Source organism: Papaver somniferum, chromosome 7, assembly GCF_003573695.1.
Source record: "Papaver somniferum cultivar HN1 chromosome 7, ASM357369v1, whole genome shotgun sequence".
NCBI lineage: Eukaryota > Viridiplantae > Streptophyta > Magnoliopsida > Ranunculales > Papaveraceae > Papaver > Papaver somniferum.
This window is the reverse complement of record NC_039364.1, coordinates 185671899-185695123: the sequence shown is the minus strand read 5'-3', so window position 1 is coordinate 185695123 and position 23225 is coordinate 185671899. Positions and strand designations below refer to the sequence as shown.

At 37.1% G+C, this 23225-nt stretch overlaps 3 protein-coding genes across 3 annotated transcripts; 2 read left to right on the top strand and 1 right to left on the bottom strand.

Annotated features, from left to right (window-relative positions):
* The first annotated feature begins 4311 nt into the window (after positions 1-4311).
* Positions 4312-10223, top strand: LOC113299165 (probable plastid-lipid-associated protein 14, chloroplastic). The gene is made up of 14 exons (XM_026548135.1): positions 4312-4471; positions 4586-4896; positions 4993-5036; positions 5141-5219; positions 5348-5464; positions 5921-6103; positions 6207-6293; positions 7223-7329; positions 7422-7509; positions 7734-7814; positions 7897-7973; positions 8364-8499; positions 8685-8747; positions 9445-10223. The coding sequence occupies exons 2-14, from the start codon at positions 4603-4605 to the stop codon at positions 10075-10077; spliced, it is 1989 nt and encodes a 662-aa protein (XP_026403920.1). The 5' UTR covers positions 4312-4471; positions 4586-4602; the 3' UTR covers positions 10078-10223.
* Positions 10224-10623: 400 nt separating this feature from the next.
* Positions 10624-16508, bottom strand: LOC113299166 (splicing factor SF3a60 homolog). Its single transcript, XM_026548136.1, has 13 exons — positions 16244-16508; positions 16036-16149; positions 15412-15516; positions 15077-15240; positions 14856-14952; positions 14485-14640; positions 13377-13448; positions 12846-13001; positions 12681-12758; positions 12206-12334; positions 11407-11553; positions 11056-11208; positions 10624-10973 (listed from the first exon to the last, which is right to left on the bottom strand). The coding sequence occupies exons 1-12, from the start codon at positions 16415-16417 to the stop codon at positions 11062-11064; spliced, it is 1539 nt and encodes a 512-aa protein (XP_026403921.1). The 5' UTR covers positions 16418-16508; the 3' UTR covers positions 10624-10973; positions 11056-11061.
* A 177-nt stretch (positions 16509-16685) lies between these two features.
* Positions 16686-19144, top strand: LOC113299167 (vesicle transport protein SFT2B-like). Its single transcript, XM_026548137.1, has 6 exons — positions 16686-16857; positions 16959-17012; positions 17181-17254; positions 17861-17978; positions 18210-18268; positions 18828-19144. Exons 1-6 carry the CDS (start codon positions 16753-16755, stop codon positions 18904-18906), a joined length of 489 nt encoding a protein of 162 aa, XP_026403922.1. The 5' UTR covers positions 16686-16752; the 3' UTR covers positions 18907-19144.
* Positions 19145-23225: the final 4081 nt, after the last annotated feature.

The window sequence follows — 23225 nt, the reverse complement described above, 5'->3', positions numbered from 1 at the left end:
GGCACGTCTAGAGGCAGAAAATGAACAGTTGGCTAATGCTGCTCGAAATAATCTAAATTTCCAAAATAGGGTTTCTAATTCTACCCTTGATATCAATAGTGAATATTTGCCTAATTTAGAGGACGAGGTTAGAATTGGTAACACTACTTGTTTTGATAAGGTTCGATCATTTTCATGTTATTATAGTGATGATTATGATGAGGATAGTATTGATGAAGAACATGAAATATGTAGGCATAGTGATCAGGAATTTGTTACTCCGATTGAGCTTTATAATAATAGTGTTGTTTCTAATACAAATCCAAATAATTTTAATAATTATTCACCTATCCAAAAGGATGTGGATTTGACTAGAGATACCACCGTTTTAGACGATGTAGTTCATGATCCTTTAGCCTGCAGTATGTTGGATAATCCATTATTTGATGTGCCTATCAGTGAATCAGAGGAGGTAACTATGATTAAAACCTTAGTTTATGAGTCTTTCTCTGATAATCCTTTATATGATTGTGATGATGGTTTAGAGGAAAGAGTTTACCATGAGAATACTGTTTTAGAATCTAGCGATTTAGAAACACTAGTCTTAGAAGATGATAAACTCGTAGAAATGAGTGAGGATGAACCCAACTTAGAAGAATCTATTGACCATTTCCAGGAATCTGATGACCTAGAAATTAGGGAAGTTGTGACTAGTCTTTCTAGAGACACAGAAAACTCTAAGTTTGGGGGTGATTATCATTCTCCGTGTGCTTTAACTCTTAGAAAGTACCCTCCTGTAGGACTTGACATTTGTGCCTCAACCATCTTACAAGATTATCTTCATACACGTTTTCTCAACCTAATGATGTCCAGAAAGAAGCTCAGTTTTTAGAAACCCATCCTCTGGTTGATGTGGTTAACCCAGGCTATGATACCAAAATTGACTTTGTTTTCGCACAAAAAACTTTTCAACCAATTGTGGTAACTTTTGATTTTAAGATGTGTCGGTTATTAAGTTTTGAGACTAAACCTAATCACTTTAGGATATTAGGGTCGACACATTTTCTTAAGGAAGACCACCTCTTTCATTGTGGTCAGCTGTGTGAGTCAAATCTGACTGACTTAGAGGATCCCCAGTTATTCAGGTTGTTGTTATGTGCTTATAAGTTCTTAGTTGAGTTTTTACAGACTCTAATACCTGAACCGGATCTTAGCTTTGAGGAAATCCAACCGATGAAAACCTGTTATCTAGACCCAGTTATAGAACCTGAACCTGAGCCACAACTAGATGTAGTTGTCTTAAACAAGGGTATGTTCGGCATCTTTTTGGTCTGTTGCAGTTTCCTCTTCTTGTGGGTAATACTTTTTGATCCAGATGACCCACAGTTATTCCGACTACTTCTATATGATTCTATGAGGTGACTAATTCCTTCCGATGTCTGGCTGAAGACTTTAAACTTAGCACTTCTTGGGAGGTAACCCAATATTCTTGCGACACAGTAATATCTTTCCTTATCTCTTTTGCTTCATTGGTAACAGTTTCTCCTTGTTCATGTTTTTAATTTTATCTTTAGAACATTGAGGACAATTTTAGGTTTAAGTTTGGGGGTATGGGAGAAATTTTTTAGTTGCATAATAAATAAACTCCAGAGCCTAGAAATTTATGCTTATTTAGGATGGCACTAACCAATCTAAGTGGATGGAAGCATTTTGGTTTTAGGAGTTGAGGGACCAATCTGACTAGATGGAAACATCTAAAGAATCTATTCATAATAGCACAGAGCTCAGGTGTTAGAAATAACATGATAGTTTCGCCATATCTCGTTGAGTCCTTTTCATTTTTGTTTCTATTTTTATTTTTAAACTATGTTTCTCTAGGTGATTAGGTGGGGCTCACGATTCAAGTTGTTACCACTGCTAGGGTAAAATAGAGTGATTGAGTATTGAAAAAAAAAATGAAAAAAAAAAAAAGTTTTAGACCAGACCATTTGACCAAACAGAATAAAATTCAATAAAGTCGACCACTGGAACCCTTGTATATGCCAGTTGTGTTGACCTAGAGTTAGGATTATCGAACATTGGTTCCCTTGTATATGCCAGTGATTTGATATTAGTCAGACTATCTCAGACATTTAGGATAGGTTTATTTTGGCAGTGGCCTTCAGACAGATATGAGAAACATCGTTCACCTAGTTAACATCAAAACCATCTATATTTTTTATATATCCATCTCTTAATCTATCCATATGATTAGTCTGACTCCGAGTATGATGTCCATCGTGAAACTATCTTAGTAGAGCTCTGTCACTTTTATGAATTTTAGTATGTTTGAGCGAAAACTCGTATACAACAATTGGAATTTCGCGTCAGGGTACTTCCTCCTGTAATTAATAAGTATGCCAACCAAGGAGGTTCTTTAGTGCTTTCCAAGGTTCTGCATAGATAGCTAGGGTATGGAGTAATGGTTTTGTGGGTACACCTCTGGTAAACCCTCCGGAGACAACACTCCGCCACTAGGGCCACCTAATGGTTTAACGGCTTACTGCACGTGCTAAGTGTAGTCATTTTATTTTTTAGATTAGATTTGCTCGAGGACTAGCAAATAATAGGTTTGGGGGTATTTGATAGACACATTTTTGTGTCTACTTTGTCCTCAATGTCTGTATTGTTGGAACTCTATTTTTGTACTAATATTGTGTTTTTATGTATTTTTAGGAAATAAACATTTTTGGAAAATTCGGCTCGAAAAGTTGATTTTGGCACCCGGAGGTCAAGTGTTATTCGGACTCTCGTTTTTGGATGAGGGGTAACCTAATTACTAAGGGGCACCCTCAGGTCACCCCCAAGGCATCTTCTATTCACACCCTAGTTCAGGATAAGGGGCATATCATCTTCAACATTCAAATTCGTGTTTTGGCGGGAAAACCATTTTCACTCCTGACAGATTTTCAATCAGCAAAATGAAGGTGTTCTAGTGCGATTCAATCGCTGAAAATTGGTGAGAACTTGTGATTTAACATGGAAAGGATGTTGTGAGTGTTCTCTTAGCTCAAATTTGGCTAGAATTGGCTAGCCAATTCACGGGCTCAAAACAGGTAAAACACATGCAGAAGAGTTTCTCTACGACTTCTGGAAGATTTTGTGTGTGTTCTGCTCGTGTTTCATGCATCGAGCAACCTGTTGGAGCATGTGTAATCGAATTGGAGCGTGCTGGACCAGAGAAAACGCGTGAAAAGCTAAAACAGGAAAGAAAATATCCGAAAATATTTTTTTTTCACTGCCGAGGATTTGTGGAGTTATGGAGGAGATTCGATGCATGCTTCGGGTTTAAATAGATTCCTTGGAGGTCAGATAAAGGGTGTCGAGAGTTTTGGGAGCTAGGGAGAGCTAGAGAAGACGAAATCAGAGTTTAACAAAACTCTGTTTCTGCTGCTGCATGAAGATGAACACGAAGAACAATAGACTGTAAGAGACTGTCGTTCTTCAACAGTGACAGCGACAGTGGAGTGTGGGTCGTAGTTTCCCAAAAACTACAGCATTTCATATGTATCGTTCTTGTGTGACGCTTCCTGTGGGTCACACATTAGCTGTTTACACCATTTTCTCTTCTTCTCATCATTTGTAAACCATTTTTGAGCCATAATAAATTATTTTGAGAGCATTTATACTATGATGAGCTAATTCCCTCGTAACCAAGGCAATGAAGGAAGCTATTCACGCAACATAAATGGGTAACCATTTCATTTAATTATATAATTCACCTAATCGCTACTTTTGCAGAGTTTTAAATTGTTTGAATGATTGTCTTAATTATTTGTTATTCAGTTTGATAGGTTATGCTTGGTTTAATCTCTTGATAATCTATGCTTAAGGTTTACAAATAATGTTTGAGAATCTGTATGATTGATAGTGAATTAAAGATAAAAGAGGACTTAAGAATTGAATAGAGTTTTGAAATATTTATCATTCAATTTTGCATAATAGTGGAATCTAGTGTCTTGGTTACCTCTCGTACCCATTGTTAATAATTTTGTATATAATTTATTAAATCTTTAAATTTAATCTTCACAAGTCCGAGAGTTTGAACCTCATTACTACAACCCACTAAAGATCATTAATCAGACACCCCCTAACCAATAATAGGGTTATTGCTATCACCCTTGCCGCCCCTCCAATGGAACCACCCGCCCCTTTAACAGGATTGTAAAAAAAGAAAAAAAAATTATGACAATCGCATGTGGTCAAACTGCGGTCATGATAAGTTGACAAAGCGAATTTATTTTCAATGGAACGTAGAGAGTAAAGATATTTGCAGTAGCAGATGCTGACATGCGTAGAACTCATGCTGTAAACTCTGCAGCGTTTCCTCACACGCAACCTTCACAATTCTACAAACTCTGTCTCTCTCTCTCATCTCTTTTGTATATAAAAACAAAGTTGTTCCTTGAATTTTATTAGTTTCATCAATCAAAGCTCACGTTTCCATTTCTGGGTTAGTTCTCTTTTTCTTTAATCCTCTCCATGTTTTACAATTCTTGGGTCTCAAATCAGTTCCGCTGACATCATTTAGACTTATTTCTTGTTGTTGTTTTATTTGGTTTGCTAGTATATATAGGTAATTTGATGGCTCTATGTGGGATTGGATTTAATTCGGGATTAAATGGGATTGGGTTTAAGCAATACAGCAGAAATTCATCCTCAGTAATACTAATTAAACCTACCGCTAGTACACATTTGGTTAGAAGAAAGAGTAATAATCCAGTGTGGAGACGAAGATCGAAGATAAATTGTTCCACAAAGAAGGATGATCAAATTGTTGAATCAGTTCCTGTTGATGAAAAGCTAGGACCTGTTATGAAGTTTAAAATGTCTGACTTTACGATTTGTGATTGTACAAGCGTTGGACTTGGTGGTAGGGTATGTTAACCCTACTTTCTTTGATTGTGATTAGTTAGTGAGATTGATCATTTGTGGAGGGTTTACATATTTACTTTAGAACTTTTTGTTCTACAGGCAGATGAGATTGTATTCGAAGCTATTGTAAATAATCCACAAAGGTTGGTTTTTAAGAAGTATACTTTTCTGTCTGAAGTTTGGCTTATGAGGATGATTAATTTGAGTGACTTTAAGTGTGTAATTATGTGTCATGGCACTGTAACAGTCCCTTGTATAATTCGAGGGTGGTGCTTCGAAGATATACTAGTTCACAAGCTCAGCGCAGAGGGAAACGGGCCATAGAGGTGAATGAACTTCTCTGAATTCCTTAGATTTCTAGTACTATTTCATGTTTGTGGGTCTCTCATTCTCTTGTTCGCAGTAGTTCATTTTCGATGATGTCGCTAATGTGGGTTTCTACAATCACTCACAGGTGTTAAAGAAGCTTGCTCGACGGAAACTTTTATATCATTCATATTCGATGCAAGTTCATGGCTACGTGGCTTCTTCTGGTAGCACTAACGAAAGCTCATTTACTCTTGTTCATGGGGTAAGCATTTCATGGGCTCTTTATGAATATTCAAGTCAGTAACAGAAGGCTAGAAGGCTAGAAAAGTAACAATAAATAAGGATCTATTTCCCACTTAAGAAATTTCCATGTGATGTCATATTCACCATACAAAGTGCTATGTTGTACATTTTGAGGAGCACTACACTGAACTCCATCATCCAGTTCTCGGGTATTATGTAGTTAAAAAAAAAACGAGTGTGCAACTTATGGTGAGTGTATGGCAGCTTATGAAGTGGGCGTAAAAATATCCTTTCATCCCTGGGGGTGGGGGACCCATTGTATGCTGGGTGCACCCCGTGCTCTTGATATTTGATGGGCCTTTTTATGTCGGGAACGATATTTATTGTATCCTGATGATGTTAAAATTTCTTTTTATATGACTGTATGAGCTGAGTTGCATAGATTAAGCTTTTTTTTTTCTTTTTTTTTTTGAAGTATCACGGCAGTTACTCTCTAAGACATTGGCTCCAACTTCCGGATTGGCTTCCAACCTTAGAAGCTACTCTAGCATTGGATGAGGAGAGTGTAAGGAAGGTGGGAGATGACAAAGTTGGAGGATCTGCAATCTCCCGGAAGTTGCGAATTATTCGGATTCTAATGAGGGATCTTTTGGTCGGAGTATGTATTCAATTCAATAACTATGTTTTTTGGAAATATGTTTATCAAAGACTCAAAAAGTAAGATTTTAAGGTTTTGTTTTTGTAATTATTATTACCTTCAGGTGAATTATCTACACAGCCATGGACTCGCCCATACTGAGCTAAAGCTAGAAAATGTGCATATAAGTCCATTGGATAGACATATCAAAGTAAGTTTGCCACTCTTCACAAGATCATCCTATTCTATCCCTGCAATACTTGGAAATTGTGATATCTAGAACTTCATTGAGACCTTTTTTTGTCATGGGATACTGTTATCATTTGATTTATGAATTAGACGATATTCCAAGTACTGCAGTGTGAAGGCGGACACTGTATAAGAAGTAGGCATTTGAATTGTCTCTATACCGTATATGGGGCTAAGATGCTTCAAAAAAAAAAAACATGGGGCTAAGCTTTTAGTTCAGTCATAGGGCTGAATGTAGTTACCGTCTGCTGGCAGCTACTGACAATTCAAGTTGTGGATGGTGAGAGAATTGACTTAAAAGCATTGTGGTATTTAGCCAGTTGATTCTTTCTCAATCCTTTCCTTAAGAGTGGTCAAGGACCAGGTGAATTGTTGGTAAACCAGGATGCTCGATGGCTAAATCACAAACAGGGACCACCGTGAAGACTGCTTCTTAAATCCTTGACCTCAAAGAAAATGTAAATATGAGCCACCCAATCAAGCAAGAGTTGCCTATAAATTGACATACATGTTCATCAGGGATATATTTTTTGGAGTCCCTCTGTTATTTATTTTAGTTACCAATTGAAGTAGTTTTGCTGTTGGTGGAAATTCTATGCATGGTACGCGTCAAAGTTCTATCTCTTTATTTTGTTCGTCATTTGATCTCGCTGTATCTCGCTGTATGAAGTAGAGAAAAGTGAATTAACCATTAAAACACAAAGTGGGCTTGATTGAATCTTTTGCGAAGGAAGAGATGACTTATCATGGTTTTGATTTGTGGGACAAAGTCCTGAAGTTCTTCTGTAGCTATATGGGTGAAATGGCGTTTGAGTTCATGGACAGGCGTGATCTGATAATGCTTTTTCCTAGTACCTTTTGTGAATACATGTTAACAGTCACTTTTATCAGGTAGGAATTCTGGGCAATTCGTCGGACTTCTATGAAGACAATCCAGGTAACAGCACACTAGATGCCAACATGGACAGGCGCCAAATGATGATCGCATTTGACATGAGGTAGATTTGGGTAAACTAAATTAAACTGCATTTAATGTGTTAGTATTTCGAGCATTGTTTCTGAAGATTCACCTGTTGGTTGTGCTACCCAGATGTGTTGGTTTTATGATGGCAAAAATTGTATTGCGGGAGCTTATGGACCCTATAGTTTTCATGACATTCAAATCCTTCCTCACTAAGGTATTTCAGAATTCCTCAGAGTCAGATTCCTGCATGACCTAATTATCAAGTTTCACAGTTCTATCTGGTGCTGTGTGGTGAATAAAATGTTGAACCCAGTTAGATTGAAAGATGTTGACTGGCATCCTCTAGTTGTTATATGAAACTCAAACACCTGGATAATATACCTTCTTCCCATTCACTTCAATTGTTGCATTGAAATTTCTTCTTATCTGCAATTGCAGGGAAATCAACCATCATGCCTACGTGAGTTTCTCTTGCCAATTCTCTGCAAGAACTCTCCATCAGGAAATGCTGGTTTGCAAGTTAGTATCATGAACAATCTGCATTATCTTCTGGTTTAGACATCCAAAGCCTTAACAAACTTATAATCTATTCTGCTTGCAGTTACTTGATAGGAATTGGGGTGCAGGTTGGAACCTTTTATCATCGTTGCTTGCAACAAAACCTAGCGAGAGAATACAGTAAGCCTGAGTTTATGTCATTTGATTTCTTCATGTAAATCTATCATCATCTTTAAGGTCTTCGACTTTTGAAAACTCGTGGATGAGCTCATTTCTTATTTAGTTAATTTGGCTTTCTTAGACTTTTCAATCATCCATATTTATCTGTTATCGTTTATGCTCATACTATGTTCACATGATATCTTTTTTCTTTTCTTTTTTATTATAAACATAAGATTTATCATTTATTTAATGTGTCATGCACTCCCGCGATGAGAATTTCGTTACCTACTTAAGCCCTAGGCTGATCTGTGACCCTCCAGATGTGCAAAAGCAAAGCAAACTCACTTGACTGTACACTTTTCTTGTTTGTCTGTCTGACTCATAACAATCATCTGGAACACATTGCAGTTGTCTGGATGCTCTAAGACACCCATTTCTTTGTGGACCAAGATGGCGTGTATACCCGCCCATGGACATGATCAGGTGGGGTCTAGGTTCTACTGCTGTTCGGATTACAGAGGAATATATTTATGGGCGACATCAGGTGATAAGATACAGAACGAAGCATTTTTTTTTATATTATTTCCTGTTATGTCTTGCTGTTTTAGGTTCTTGTTTTGGTGCGTATTCCGATTAGTTAACATTGAAGTATGCCTGGGTGTAATTTTCTTAACTGAGAATAATATAGACAAACTGTTTTGCTAAAAGTTGTTTCACTTATATTCTCAGCGTAGCAGGCTAGCACACTTCATCGAATTGATGGAGATGTTAAATCCCAATCAAGAGCCCAAGGTAATATCTTCAAACCAATCTTTCGTATAATTGTTAATTCTTTCCCCAGCCTAGTACATGATTTTTACTCACTGGACGCAGCAAAAAATAACTCTGTTCCAGTATTCCTCGATTTTTGGTTTTGTGTTCGAAGTGCAACTTCCTGTTATATCAACTTCAATAGGTAAACTTACACTATATGATTCCGGAAAATTAATATTATCTTTGAATAATAGATATTAACAACATCCACATAGTGTCCCTAAATGTTACGCCAGTTTCTAAATTGGCTTATATCTTCAAGGTTTAGATGAAGCCAAGTCTCCAGCAATTGTTTTATGGAAGTGCTGCTTGATAAGGAAATTCTGGGGAACCGTGACTGTTGTTTTAGTCTATATTCTATTCTCTAACTTGACACATTTTGATTTTGACACCTTTCGGGACTCCATAAACCTTGAAGATCTCAAGTCAACCATCCATTGGATTATTATGGCTACCAACTCTTACCTAGCATTAAACATGGGTACTCACCATTTGAGTCCCGCCAATTTTATTGTTTTCTTTCACCTGCATCAAACATGGGGAACGGAACTGCACTCATATTGGCTCATGAAAACGATCCACCTATCGAACTGTCCGAGTTGGATTAGCCGCTATTGTTGTATTCTTTATGTAGAGTTGCTAATGAATATTATTTGACATCGCTTATCTTTTGTAGAACTGGCTCGAGTTCCTTCCAGGAAAGTGGCGTCTGTTGTACTCTACTGGAAGGCACATTGGTTTAACTCTTCGGCAACCTTCTATGAGGGTTCTAATCGGTGATGTGTACCTCAGTATAATACAGGCTTCTGACACGATAGACACCATCACGCTCACTTCAAATATTAATTTCTCAGTCTTGGTTGGCCCAGATTGGCCGCATGAAAAGCGCGGCATATCTGGGAAGTTGAAAGTAGATTCTTTAGTTAGGGCAACAGCCGGGAAGAGAAAATACCTCAAGGAAGAGACCGGTGAAGCAAAAAATACTTCTTACTCATCGAACACAAAAGATCAAGTTGCTCAAAGACCGTCTAAGAACTGGAGAAGGGCTAGTCCTGTTAAAGAACCTCCATCTAGCCTTCCAGTTGCTAAGCTTGCTTCGGGCGAGATCGAGATAACAATGAATCTCGATGATTCGTCATTGCAGAAGGTTAATATTGCAAAGAATGTAATTCAGGAGGTCCGAACATTGGTTCCCCCAGAAATATTTGATGTGTCTAAACTAGTGTGCGGGACCTTTTTGGATTCTAGACTTCTAGTCCTTCGAGGGGTAAATGGATCTGCGTTGCTTTTTACCAGATCATGTAGATAACAGAACAAATCAAAAAAAGAAAAAATTGTAAATTTGGTGTGTGAAGTTCGAAAGGTTGATCCATAGAGGAAAAAAAATATGGCAACAGTGATTGACAATTACTGTGTATATATTGTGATTATCCAAGAATTGATGTACATTAGTAACATAAGAATATAATTTACTCTGAAGTGAATGTACCATTATGTAGACATGCTTGATGCACACCTACAGGCTAGAGGAACCAAAATATGCATTTAGGAGAAGCTATAAACATAGTGATCCATGCCATCACAGGAACCAGGAGAAGCTAAACATAGTCAAGGAAAAAATGTTCAAGAAAGCCAACAGCAGCTCAGAAAAGTTGTACTTTGACAACCGAACCAATTCAATGTTTAAACGTACACGCTTCTTGGGCATTATCGAAGTGGGTCAGAAGACATGAACAACCGGATAGAAGAAAAATATTGCACTATAGGGGATTTCTTAGCTCCATTCTTAGGGGATCATGATTTTATAGTTGCGGCAGAAAAGAAATTTTCGGGAAAAACTACCCAAGGCAAAGAGTTTGGAGTTTGTAAAATAGGGAAATAAACTAGTTTCTTAGTGTATCAAGTGAATAATGTCTTCAGGTATGAATAAAATTCAAAGACGAAGTGGAGAACACTGTTGTGTTACAACATCTTGGCAACGAAACAAAGCCATTGTAGAAGTCAAATTCTTCAGAGTGATTCTTGAAGTACAAAATCAAAAATCTCTACAAAGGGAGGGGAAAAAGAACATCAGCATCAGTTGCTACCAGCCAATACTGATTACTACTCGCCCCAGTTTTCTCTTTAACGCTTGACAAACTAATACTTCGTAGAGGAGTTGCAGATTAAAGAAGAAAACAGAATTTGCTTGACAGTCTCTGCACGCTGAAAACCAAAAGCATTGGCCATTAAACATTCAAAGCACAAGGGAACAGAAATTAAATGTATATGGAAATTAGAATTTTACCCAATTTTATATCAGGCCCTGGCGTTGTAGATCCGTGTAAGTCTTTTTGTTATAGATGTTACCCTCCTTATCTTCGTACTCTTCTTCAAGGTCTGGCCGCCACTTGTTCACCCCTTGGCGTGCTTGTATTCTTTCCCACAGTGCCTTAGCTTCCTGCATGATACACCAATTTAAGCAAATCAGTTTTAGACAATCTACCAACTTGTTCTATATTATCCAAAAGTGCTGTCGGACCATTGCTCATAAACTTCTTTTCAATTTAGCCATGGTTTCTCTTATGACACACCATTGGAGCGGTATGGGATACCTTTTATGAGCTCAGTTTTAGGAGAAAGTCATACCAAGTCATACCTGAATCGATGTAATTTCATTGAAGTTTTTGGTGTTGGGGATACCAAGACATCGCATACCATGCTGATGACGCCACTCTTTGAAGTGCCGTTCAAAGGCTCTGCGACCCCAATAACTATGAGTCCCACAGATCTCGCACTTAAATTCCTGAAAAGCAATATAGAAAATAGTCAGGTTCATACATATATAGACCTTAGCTAATCTTAAAAATTCTTTTTGCTTAGCTTCTATTCCTATATATATCCAGTAGACCCCAACCCAGGTCTAGCAAAGGTTAGGATGTTCAGATGGATGAGTTACTTGTCAAGGTGAAGGATGGAGCTTTGCTTTTAGACCAGAAAGAGCACCGGTTGATCATTGAGAAACTGGAATCTCCAGTTCAGTATTCCCTATGTTTAACACCGGAACTAATTCCTTCCTTAAACACAGACTCAGAACTGAGAAAAGCACTTAGAGATAAGAAAGTAACTGTAATATGGTCAGAGGCAGCTTGAAGTTTCCAAAAACTGGTAATGGGAGCTCAAATGTGATCAAGATGGAAGGTTCTTTAAGCCCCAAAATTTTGGATGGTGGTTGAACGTTGACGTCTTAAAAAATATGCACTCGAGAATGAAATCCGATAATAGGAAGCATCGTTTCAAAACTACTATAAAGCAGCACCCATGCTGCTCAGAAACGTGGTGATATTCATCTTTCTGGCGAACTACTATTGTTATATTACAGCCCTATACATATTAAAACCCCGCATACTGACCAAAGTAGATCCACCAACCAGAATCAGTCATAAGCAAAAGGATACCTGGCCAAGACCGTGAAGCTTATATAACCAGTAGGGAATAGGCTTCCCATCCCAACCCATTGGCAACTTGAGAGGATTATAAATCTGCTGCTCATCATCGTCACTTTCAGTGTCCACCTGTTCTTCCTCCTGCACAAATTAGAAAGAGTCCATTAAACATATTCAGCGACATACACTGAAATAGAAAACAAAATCTGTACCAGAAAGAACACTTGAAAAGTGTTGTTAAAGTGGAGTGTCATTATACTGATAAAGTGAGAAAAGGAGCATAAAAACATGAAAATTGGAGTTCAATAAAAACAAACTGCTGGCAACTATGACAGACTAGATTTTTTTTTTGCTTCTGAACTTTAGTAAAGAAAATCAATTCTCATTATCAAGTAACAGATATTCTTCTTAGTACAGACCACATTTCTTGCATTAACAGACAGCTATGGGTGGGAATAAAACAACTGTCAGCTTCAAGTAAAATCACCTCTTCAAGTTCTTTTTCCCTCTCATCAACTGTCAACGCCTGTTTCTTCTGGACATTTTCTTTAGTTTGTTCTATAGTCTACACATGACAGAAATGCAGTACATCAGTCCACAGAAAAATGAAACATAGAAAGCACGCAAACCTCATTTAGCAAAGTAGACAAACCTCATTTAGCATTTCACACAATCGTTTCATCTTGGACTCTTTCAAGGCAATTTCCTTCAACTCCATCTCTTGTGATGCTACAGCGGCACCATTTTGTGCTATATTACGTAAACCTTTCACAAAGTGTTTTTTGTCCAACTGTTCAAGAGGCGTGTGCTGCACAAATGACGAAATAGCAGCTTAAACACACGAAGGTTTATACATAAAGGCAATTACTTGAGGCTTCGAAAAAATCGTGCGAAACCAAAGAGTACAATTAGTTTCAGGACCACAGACCAAAAAGTGGTAAAATAAAAGCCGAGTAACAATCTATAATCGTTAAAAAACTTAGTATTACCATTGAAGGGCCTTAAGCAACACATGGATTTTGGACTTAGGCATGAATATGTACTCGTAAGACAGATATTATATTTCTTTTACACTTTGTTACTAAAGAATAAAAAGTGGGAAGGGAGTTGAAAGAGATAAACTACAATGTGGTGATAATCTAGAAAAGTTATACTACTAGTACCCAAGATTAGTTGGACTCACCTTCGTCAGGAAAAGCCTCTCTGCACGCTGTTGAAGAGTGCCACCTGATTTTAATCCCAAAACAGCCAGTGCCTACAAAATAAGTGAAACAGAGACACCAGACAATCAAAATAAAGTTAATAAATACATATAATTAAAAAAGTATGACACTTGATAACCTACTAGGCTGGAACTATAAAAAACGCATCCAATGTATTTAGTAAACTTCATCTAACTTGCATTTCAAGAGAAATTTTCAACTATAGATGTAGCTTTCCCAAACCAGAAGAACTCATCAGCTACTTCCACGAGAAGCGGGTATAAGATAAGCAGTTGCATCACATTAAACTTCTAGAACCCTTGACTAAATGTAGAATTCCTGACACTAAATTTCTTATAAATACTGATATTATGCCTCAGAAGATCAAACAACAGATGTTCGATAGAACCATAGCTTCCCTAAGGATCTTTCGGGACGTTGGACGTAATCATAAGAACACCTCTCACGTAGCCACTTGCTCTAAACATTAGAAATTGTTGGGAAACACATGCTGGGTTGGTCTGACAATAAAGGCAGGTAGCTACAGTTTGAAGAGCAAGAGCACTGCAATCACTATCTTTTACAGGTGCTAACAACATGGAGGATTACCATGATAGTTGCCTTCTCCATCACAGAATCTGTGGTCTAGATGCCCGTTTCTAAGGGTAACATCCCTTAACATCTTATAATATCCTCCCTAAGCTAACTTTTTCATCAAAATTCATACATTAACCACGGCTCATCACGTAAGGCATCATTGCATAATGTGCATCTTTGCTCGATGGACTCTGTTACAGAAAACAAAGCCTTCAATCAACCAGACTTCCCAGTTTAAACTTAAGGTTAGTGCCCCACTAACAGAAAAATATTGACAAAACTTAAGGGTCCTCCTTTCAGCAAAAACAGGTCATCTAAAAAAATACAGATAAATCTATTAAGAAAATGTAAACTCGTATCATCTGGCATACATGAACTATAGAAATGACAAATTAATTATCTACACTACTAACTCACAGATGCACACATATAGATAACACAAAAAAGTACAAGAGAACTTTAAACAATCAATCATTGGCAGAAGAGACATACCTCTTTTAATTTGTCGTTACCCACGTCCATTAACTCATGCACTGTACTGTAGTAGTCGAGATCGATTATAGAATCCTGAGATGAAATGTTCCCACCTTTACTCTCCCATCCTTGTATCTTGCCATCCTCCCAAAGATCTTCAAATTCAGTTTCTACCTGAACCAAGCCAATTGTACATCAGTAAAAAAATATATTACAAAGAGATTTCAAAGATCATGAACCTGTAAAGAAGGGTAATATTGAATCCAGTTGATCCCCTTATCATCCCAAAATTAACATAATTATAGGACAGCCAACCTCTAGAAAAGGTGGTTGGAGAATAATCTGAGAAGAAAGAAAGAAATGTATATAGAATGATAGTAGGAACAAACCTTTGAAAACACTCTATCAAGGTCTTGCAATGGTTCTTTTCGCTGAAAGAAATAAATCAGATACTCCAGCAAATGCTCCAGGTAATCTCTATATTGTCTGCCATTAAAAAATTAGCATTTTTTCTGGTTCAATTATGATATATGTGAATAAGTTGGAGGAAGAATACACTTATAAAATAACCCTCAACTTTTAACAGGAGAAAGACGTCCAGCAAAGTTACCTGCTTAGCTTTAATTTACATGAAATTTTATGTGGTTGGGAGAACACATCCAGATAAGCAGAATACTCTATTGGTTCTTTTGTTTTCTTGTTTCGCTCTGCAAACTTAGAATTAATGTACTCATTGTACAGCTCATGCAAGTCCAAGTACCGTCCATGACCTTCCTGGAGAGCACACTCAGTACAAAATAACAAATCAGTGGAACTGATATAGCTGGAACTTACGATTTATAGAACGCAGAAGGAAACATTTATGTCAGAGAAAATGAAGAAAATACGAGCATGGTGATAAACTAGTACACAGATTCATGCAATAAAAGAAGTTGAGGAAGGAACCTCGCCACTGAACTCCACATGTGGCTCTTCTTTCAGCAACTCCTCAGCCTCCTCGTACACATCCAAAGCACGAGAATTTGGATGGCGCCTGTGATAGTCACGAATCTGCGTAGATTATATATGTAACATTAAGAAACCAGGAGAGACAAGTAATACCATTTCACAGTTAACAATGCTGATACTATCAAATCTATTTTATAATTTTTGTTTTGGCTACAAAATAGCAAATAATCATCGGTAATATTTTTTCTTTCATATTGGTTCTGAATCAGAAGGCCGAAATTATCAGTCTTATATGTAATCAGACCACCCACCGTCATCAACCTAGCAATGTTTCTTCTAAAAACGATACCTGACCCAATCAGAAGAACACAAAACTAAACAAGGTAAAGCAAAGCAAACCGAGAAGCGTCACCAGACTCAATTGTAAGGGGTTCAACATGCTGAAAAACCAGAAAGGTCTCCACTAACCACTACATAAATTGTATTACTGTCTACTTATGTTTTCTTAAAAGTTTCAGATTCTATCTACATCATCAATCTTCGTGCAGGTGATTGTGAGGTATCAAAAACTAATCCACTAATTAATAATCAACACATGAATAAATGAAGAAAAAATGTTACCTCTTTCAACCTATCATAAAAGGCACTGAACACATTGGTTCCTGTGGCAGTTTGGCCTCCCAATGCAGCAATTTCATCCTTCCTCGCGTTATCGTTGTCTTCATAAATCTCAATCTAAGAAAAAAGAAAACCCTAGAATTAAAAACGATAAACACTAGAAATTCCTCCGGTTAAAAAACAAAAGTTATATATAGAGAGAGAGACTTACAAGATTTTCAGTGGAGGAAGTAATTGCTTCAATCATGTTACGAACTCTATGATTCTGAAAGAGGCGTTCACGGTTTGAAGCTGGTTCATTCTGAAGATCTTTAACAATCAGACGTTCAAAGCGTTCTACTTCCTCATGTTTGGACCTAGTCACTTCCAATAGTGTCGAAGACATCTTCGACTGAAATCGGAGGTATTTGCTCTCTAAAGAGTATTTTAGGGTTCGCCTTCTCGCTCTCTGTTTTGAAGAAGCGAAGCGGGGATAGAGAGACTGAAAAAGAAACGAAAAATATTTAAGTGATACTCCTTTCTTATATCACGACCGTTCATTTTCATCATTCAATATAACGCGGAGTACGCTATTTATATTATTACTCGAAGTAGGGAATCATTCTAGGGATTCCCAAAGTCATGTTATGGTGTCTCTCTCTGTATTAAAAAGTATGCAGGTTTGAAAACAATCGTTTTCGATTACCAGAGATTATCAAGTTAATTGAAAAAAATAAGAAAATGTGGAAAAATCTGTCCATGTTTGGTGGAGATGAAGAAGAACACGAAGAAAATTTATTAGGTGATGAATCTGATAGTCCATGTTCATCACTCTCACAATTACAGGTTTAGATTTGATTATCATTTTTAATAATTGCATAATTTTTTGAACTTTTTTTTTTATCTGTGAATTTAATATGACAATGGGTTTTATCTATTTTGTGTAGAGAATTTATGGGTTTGCTGCATCTTTGCTTGCTGGTCTCGTTTTTATGCTTCTGGTATGATCTGCATTTATCCATTATTAGTTGACCTTTTCTACGAGCATCTGTATTAGTAGATTATTGGAACTAGTTACTGCATCACTGTTAGTTTCTTGTTTAAAATGCGGAATTCTTACACTTTTCAAGTTGTTACGTATTGACTGCCCTCATTTTTAACTTCTGCAGTCGATGATTGTTATCGTTAGACCTATAAAGTTTGCACTCTTGTTCACCTTCGGCAATATACTAGCTGTTGGAAGGTATTTTATCAGTCTAATACTTGGTTTGAGTAATGCAATCTTGAGATTAAGATCAATTCTCGTTGTATGAAAAGTTGATGCAGTTTGTCTGATTAATCTACTTTTTCAATTCAATAAAATGAGGTACAAATTGATTTGCAAGAACAGTCCATGTTGAAGGGAACTATAAAAATTCTGGAACTGAGGTGTGGCATTACCTTACCTTGTTGGACAGTTGGACCTCTATATGCGTCTTCTGTCATCTTAACTTGCGTCACCTTTGCTTTCCTTTTACCACTTGTTTTTTGTAATTACATGAAACAGAATTCTCCTATTGCTGAAACCTTAAAAAAACCAAATTCAAGTGATGAAAACGGTGTCTAATCCTAGATGTGCTAGAGATTATCGGCATGAACTAGTTTGAGCGGGTGGATACTTTATCAAAGTTTTTAGTAACTCACATGAGCTTTAGTATTTTGTTCGTAAACATCTCTGTGAATCTGTTAGTTCAGCTAATAAAGAAGACTTACTTTTTTTTCCTTTCTCTCTTGTATTTCTTCAAGTTGCTTTTTCTTTTCCCATATGATTTTTTGATTTATATTCTGAAGCTGAAGTTCAATGTGACAGCACAGCCTTCCTTATTGGACCTGCGCAACAACTAAGAATGATGTTTGATCCTGTCCGTGTTTGTGCGACAGCAATTTACATTGGAAGTGTTATTCTTGCTCTCATCTTTGCTCTTGGGGTATGTCTTGGTCTACTCTTTTATAAAAACTTCTATGAGAAAAACTTTTTAGATTTCTCTTCAATTTAACAAAATATAATAACGTTATTATCTGGATGGTCATTCTTTGTTGCATTTTCAGATCTCTCTTTAGATCGTGGTGTGATTTTTATGTCCGGGAATGTTCTCCATATATTAATAGTCCTTGTTGTCTAGTACATTGTAGAATTTGACTTCATTTCTCCTATGCAGATCCACAGCAAGATCTTAACAGCGGTAGCCATCATAACTGAAATGTGTGCCCTTATATGGTTAGTATTTCACTCTTCAACAAGGGTGAAACACTTGCAAAAAAGATTATTTCAAATTTTCTTTCTTCTGCACATTATAGACACGTCACTTTACTTTTTCCTTGCAAGTTTCTTTCATCCTGTTTAAGTGTACTGCCACAAATAATATATCCAATTTAAATCTCAGAGGATATCCTACTAAGGATCTGAACAGCATTCTATATTTTGTTACCCTACCTTCCCTGAATTGCCATATGCCAATATTGAATAGGATAGGTCTGGCAATTGTATTTATAAGGGGGAAAGTTAGGCAATGCAAATGGACCAGAAAGCAAGTTTGTGTAGAGAGTTCAGTAGATATGAGCTGACTGAATTTAGCGGCATTAAATCATTTACCTCTTTGGCTGCACCAACAACAGTAGTTTACCACCATTTTATGTCAGACCACTGGGTACTGTTTCATGCGATAATAGTTTATAATGTAGGAAAGATATACCTTCAAGTTAATCTACCCTAACCCGTAGTGATGCTGGTCTGAATTCTTCTTTTCATCTTTATTGTCATCTGCAAACTGTTTTAGGTACGGTTTAAGCTACATTCCTTTTGCGAGGAGAATGGTTTCTGAGTTGCTTATCAGGTTTTGCGACACCGAAATGTAAACAAATGGTTTCAGCTACATCTATGATGATGGTTTTAGGAGTTTGGGTTTTCGGAAATCTGGTCGATATTTTTGATCGTTCTTGCAGCTTGCTCGTTTTTTTCATTGTGCCCTCGGATACGGCGAGAGTTTGTGATTAATGTTTGTTGAGCCTTGTTGTGCTTCAAGTGTATCATGAGATGCTCGTTTCACATTTTGTGAATGTTGATTGGACAATATACACATTTACTTTGTTGAAATTCGATTGCATCTTACTGTTTCGTCCCTCTTATTTGCTATAATCACTACGGAAGAAATGAAACTCTGGGATAACTTGTCTGAACTGAATCTGAGTTTTGCATGCGAAGACTGCCTGTGATGGGCTACTTGTTTTCTTATCCAATGGCCCAAATGTATACTCGCAGTTAAGGTTGTGTGTAGTGTGGTTCACTTATTCTGATTCATAGAATTTCATCATGGGCCTTCATATAAACAAGAGACAAAATGCATCTTGTGATCAATATATGTTTTTATTTATGCACCCCTCCCTATAAAGTATATTAACCAAACCAAATGCGTTAGATCTCTGTTACTCTGTTCCGGACCATATCCACACTGGCTTCTATGTGTTTCTCGTATGTGCTTAGTACGTGACGACGTCAATGTAGTAGCAAGCGAACAACTACGGCTTATTGTTAGTGTCAGCTTGATCATTGTTAGAGGCAAGAGTACAGTCCTAGAGTTTTTGAAAAGAAAAACAGTCCAAGTTTTGCATGGTTTTTATTTTTTGTTGGACACGGTCCGAGGCTTGATCCCGAAAATGCTTTATACCCGCTTTTTTGCCCCCAAACTTTGTCCCCGCGATGTGTCATCGCATTAGTGGCTCATCCAACACCAATGGACCCCTGCTTGCTCCAGCACCAATGAAAAAATGCCACATCGCGGGGGATGGTGGGGTACGAGTGTGGGTACATAGCAGTGTCGGATTGATCCTCCCCTGAACGGATACACTGTAAATAGGACTACTGACATGCTACAGAGTCCACAACTTTGGTGCAGTAGCCTTCAAGAGATTCAACACAGGTAGGTAGGTGTGAAGGACAGTTGACACCACCACCTCCCATGATGGATCTCACCCCTCCTCCTCAGTTGCCTTTTGAGTCCATGTCGCGACCAAACATCAAGCTCAATGTCTGGACCGATCGCTACAGTAGTTTGTCTAATATTAGGTCCAGTAGACAGGAAAAGTTTTCCTCCCAGACATCTGATCAATACTGCGACTTCACACCAGTCTTTTTCGTTCAAAGTCAGTGATCAATCTTTTTCATGTGCTTTTAGGTTGGGATCTTTTTCGTGTATGTGCATCCTTATTTGGACTTCTAGTTGGCAAATCATACTAACTTACGTTTCGATTATTAGATCTTATCACTTATCACAAAGCACTTTATTGCTTTTCCATCCGCAGGATCCACGGTCCACCACGTTGAAAACCTGCACGATGGTCTATTCCGGAAGGAAAAAGAAGTTAAGGGAAAAAATTTATGATTCACAGAAAAAAAAAAAAAAAAAAAAAAAGCCTAGCTTAATCGGGGGCCATGCACTAGAGAACAAAAAAGGTCATCAGAACTTAATGTGGGTCACCCCTTATAAAAATATTTTTTAAATGGCTAAAATGTCCCTAAATGATTAGAGTTAAAATTTAATTAATTAGTGATAATTTTAATTAATTAGTGATAATCTTACTTAATTAGAGTTTAATTTTTTTTTCCAGATTTTTGTCTGCAATTTTTAGTCTAATTTTTTTTTTCCAGATAGTATGAAAAAATCGTCAAGGTATTAAAAAATTTCATTGACGACCTTCAACAGTCGTTAATGTTTAGACTGTTTAAGTGACGACTCTAAACTGTCGAAGATTCATTAATGGCGAAAATGTACGACAGTTTTGGGTCGTCATAAAAAGGATCAATTCCCTGACGACCCTTTGGAAGGGTCGTTAATGTTTTGGTTACGCATTTGACGACTTAAACAGTCGTTAATGTTTTAGAAATGTCGTTATAGACTGTCATTAATCGCTAAAAAGAGTCGTTAGTGTATGACAGTTTAGAGTCGTTATTGTTTTGATCGTGATATATATGACGACCCTAAACTGTCGTTAGTGTCGGTGAAGGGTCGTTAATGAAGGTCATTACTTGGAAAAAAAAATTAATCAAGGGTAAAATAGTATATTCATCTTCCGATTTTTACACCTCTGAAAAATTTGGGGGGCAAACAAAATTCCATGGCCCCCAATTAAGCTAGGAAAAAAAAAAACCAACAACTCGCAATAATTAATAGAATATTTGTCCAAAATAATTGGCTAAATTTGGTTGGTCCGTGGTAATGTTGCTAGATCAAAAACTAATGTTATATGTAACCGGGCTGAAAATGCACTAACAAGGGTAGTCAAATGAGATTTATACATACTTTTGTAGATAAATATACTTTCATAGATTTTTATTTGAGTGACTCCCGAAGATTCTCTAAAAATCTAGAGAATATATTAAAGAGTCTTTGTGACTTGTAGAGATAGAAAAATGACATTTGTAAGGAGTCTCTGTGATTTGTAAAGATAAAAAAAATGTAAAATATCTAATCTTATAAATTCAAAATTTCTACCAATTTTTTTTTATTATGTACGTTATAATGTTAATAAAAGTACCATGAGTACCTAGTAAATATGTGTTTATTGTCAAAATAAATTTCACTGTTGTTCAATGCCTAAGTTTTCATTCTCTTTATTTCATTCATCCCACATTTTATTTGTTATGCTATGTCGCCACTGGTTTACTTCGAGAATGGTCCGTTCCTTGGTTATCGGCTCAAACAAAATAAGAAGAAAAAAAATTGGTTTACTCACAAAAACAAATATTCCCAAAATTTCCAAGTCTCCCAAAAATCACCTCTTGAGAAGAGATTTCTATCATGCCTATTTTCCTAAAAAAAAATCTCTCCAAATCTCTGAAAACAACAAAACAATGACTTTTAATTCTCTCTCGAATAACAGGGGTGTTGGAGTGACTCTTATGAAATCTTAATCCAATAGCATGGAGTTTCAGAAAATTTAAATGACTTAAAAAGAATCTCTAACCAATAACAAGAGACATTAGAAGACTCTCCTAAAATCTCTATGGGCTAACAGTAGATTTGGAAACCCTCCTGAAGTCATTTGAAATCTCAATTGACTACCTCCCTGTAAATGGACTCCGTCAAAAACAATAACATGAGAGTTACCTTATCCAAAATAAAATTATAGTTATCCCAATATCTTGTTTTCATTAAGATGAGAGTAATGCAAATAACTCATTGATTTCAGAGACAAGATTCCAACTTGGGCACATTATGTGTATTATATGGTAAAATTTTGACAATTTCACTGCCAAAAAAATTCAATCCAATTTGGGAACCTCAGATTTATTCGGGAAAGATTAATTTGGAACAACAAGCATACTTAGGACTGCATAACGGGTAGGGTGGGTAGGATATGGCCTATACCCGCCATCCTACCCGTTTATTGGCGGTTAAGAAAATCTTTACCCGTCACCCTACCCGCCAAATAGTGGATAGGGTAGGATACGGTTAAAAAACTGACGGGTAGGGTAGGGTGGGCGGGTATGGGTAGGGTATGTGCACCCCTAGTAGGAATTGCTCGAAGACCAATATGGTAGGATAATTTCGAGCTTTACCTGCCACCCTACCCTTTTATTGGCGGTTAAGAAAATCTTCACCCGCCACCCTACCCGCCAAATAGTGGATAGGGTAGGATACGGTTAAAAAACTGGCGGGTAGGGTAGGGTTGGCGGGTATGGGTAGGGTATGTGCACCCCTAAGCATACTAGTGCAGTAAATATTCGCGAAAGATCCGAGTCCTTGTAAAGGAGGAGTGGATTAATCTAAATCAGGCCGCTCGGGTAAAAAATATATCTTATTTTAACTCAGATCGTCATGCTATGCTTATTGATCTGCATCTATGTCTTAAGAAAAAACCTAGACCATATCGATTATAAATCATTTGGACCGAAGACCCTAGATTCACCAAGGTTGTCAAAGATCGTTGGCCTATAAAATTCTCTTTACGCGAGTCTGATGCTTTTATTGCTAATGTCCAAAAACTCCAGCATGAGTCTCAGAAATGAAACAAATATGTTCATGGTCACTTGCTCGGTTAGATAGCGGATCTAGGCTTAAATTGGATAATGCTCGTATGATTTTTGAATGCAATACTTTTATGGAAACAAAAGTCTATGAATTATTGGTTAAAGGAAGGGGATTTGAACACTAGATTTTTTTCATACCTCCACCCTT

What these genes read in the sequence shown, in the direction of transcription:
- LOC113299167 (XM_026548137.1), top strand. Translation starts at nt 16,753, where the DNA reads ATGTGGAAAAATCTGTCCATGTTTGGTGGAGATGAAGAAGAACACGAA. An exon ending in GTCTCGTTTTTATGCTTCTG is followed by an intron (nt 17,013 to 17,180) that starts GTATGATCTGCA and finishes TAACTTCTGCAG; the next exon opens with TCGATGATTGTTATCGTTAG. An exon ending in AATATACTAGCTGTTGGAAG is followed by an intron (nt 17,255 to 17,860) that starts GTATTTTATCAG and finishes TCAATGTGACAG; the next exon opens with CACAGCCTTCCTTATTGGAC.
- LOC113299165 (XM_026548135.1), top strand. Translation starts at nt 4,603, where the DNA reads ATGGCTCTATGTGGGATTGGATTTAATTCGGGATTAAATGGGATTGGG. An exon ending in TGAGGGATCTTTTGGTCGGA is followed by an intron (nt 6,104 to 6,206) that starts GTATGTATTCAA and finishes TATTACCTTCAG; the next exon opens with GTGAATTATCTACACAGCCA. An exon ending in ATGATCGCATTTGACATGAG is followed by an intron (nt 7,330 to 7,421) that starts GTAGATTTGGGT and finishes TGTGCTACCCAG; the next exon opens with ATGTGTTGGTTTTATGATGG.
- LOC113299166 (XM_026548136.1), bottom strand. Translation starts at nt 16,417, where the DNA reads ATGTCTTCGACACTATTGGAAGTGACTAGGTCCAAACATGAGGAAGTA. An exon ending in TGTGTGAAATGCTAAATGAG is followed by an intron (nt 12,759 to 12,845) that starts GTTTGTCTACTT and finishes TGTCATGTGTAG; the next exon opens with ACTATAGAACAAACTAAAGA. An exon ending in ATGAAATTACATCGATTCAG is followed by an intron (nt 11,209 to 11,406) that starts GTATGACTTGGT and finishes TGTATCATGCAG; the next exon opens with GAAGCTAAGGCACTGTGGGA.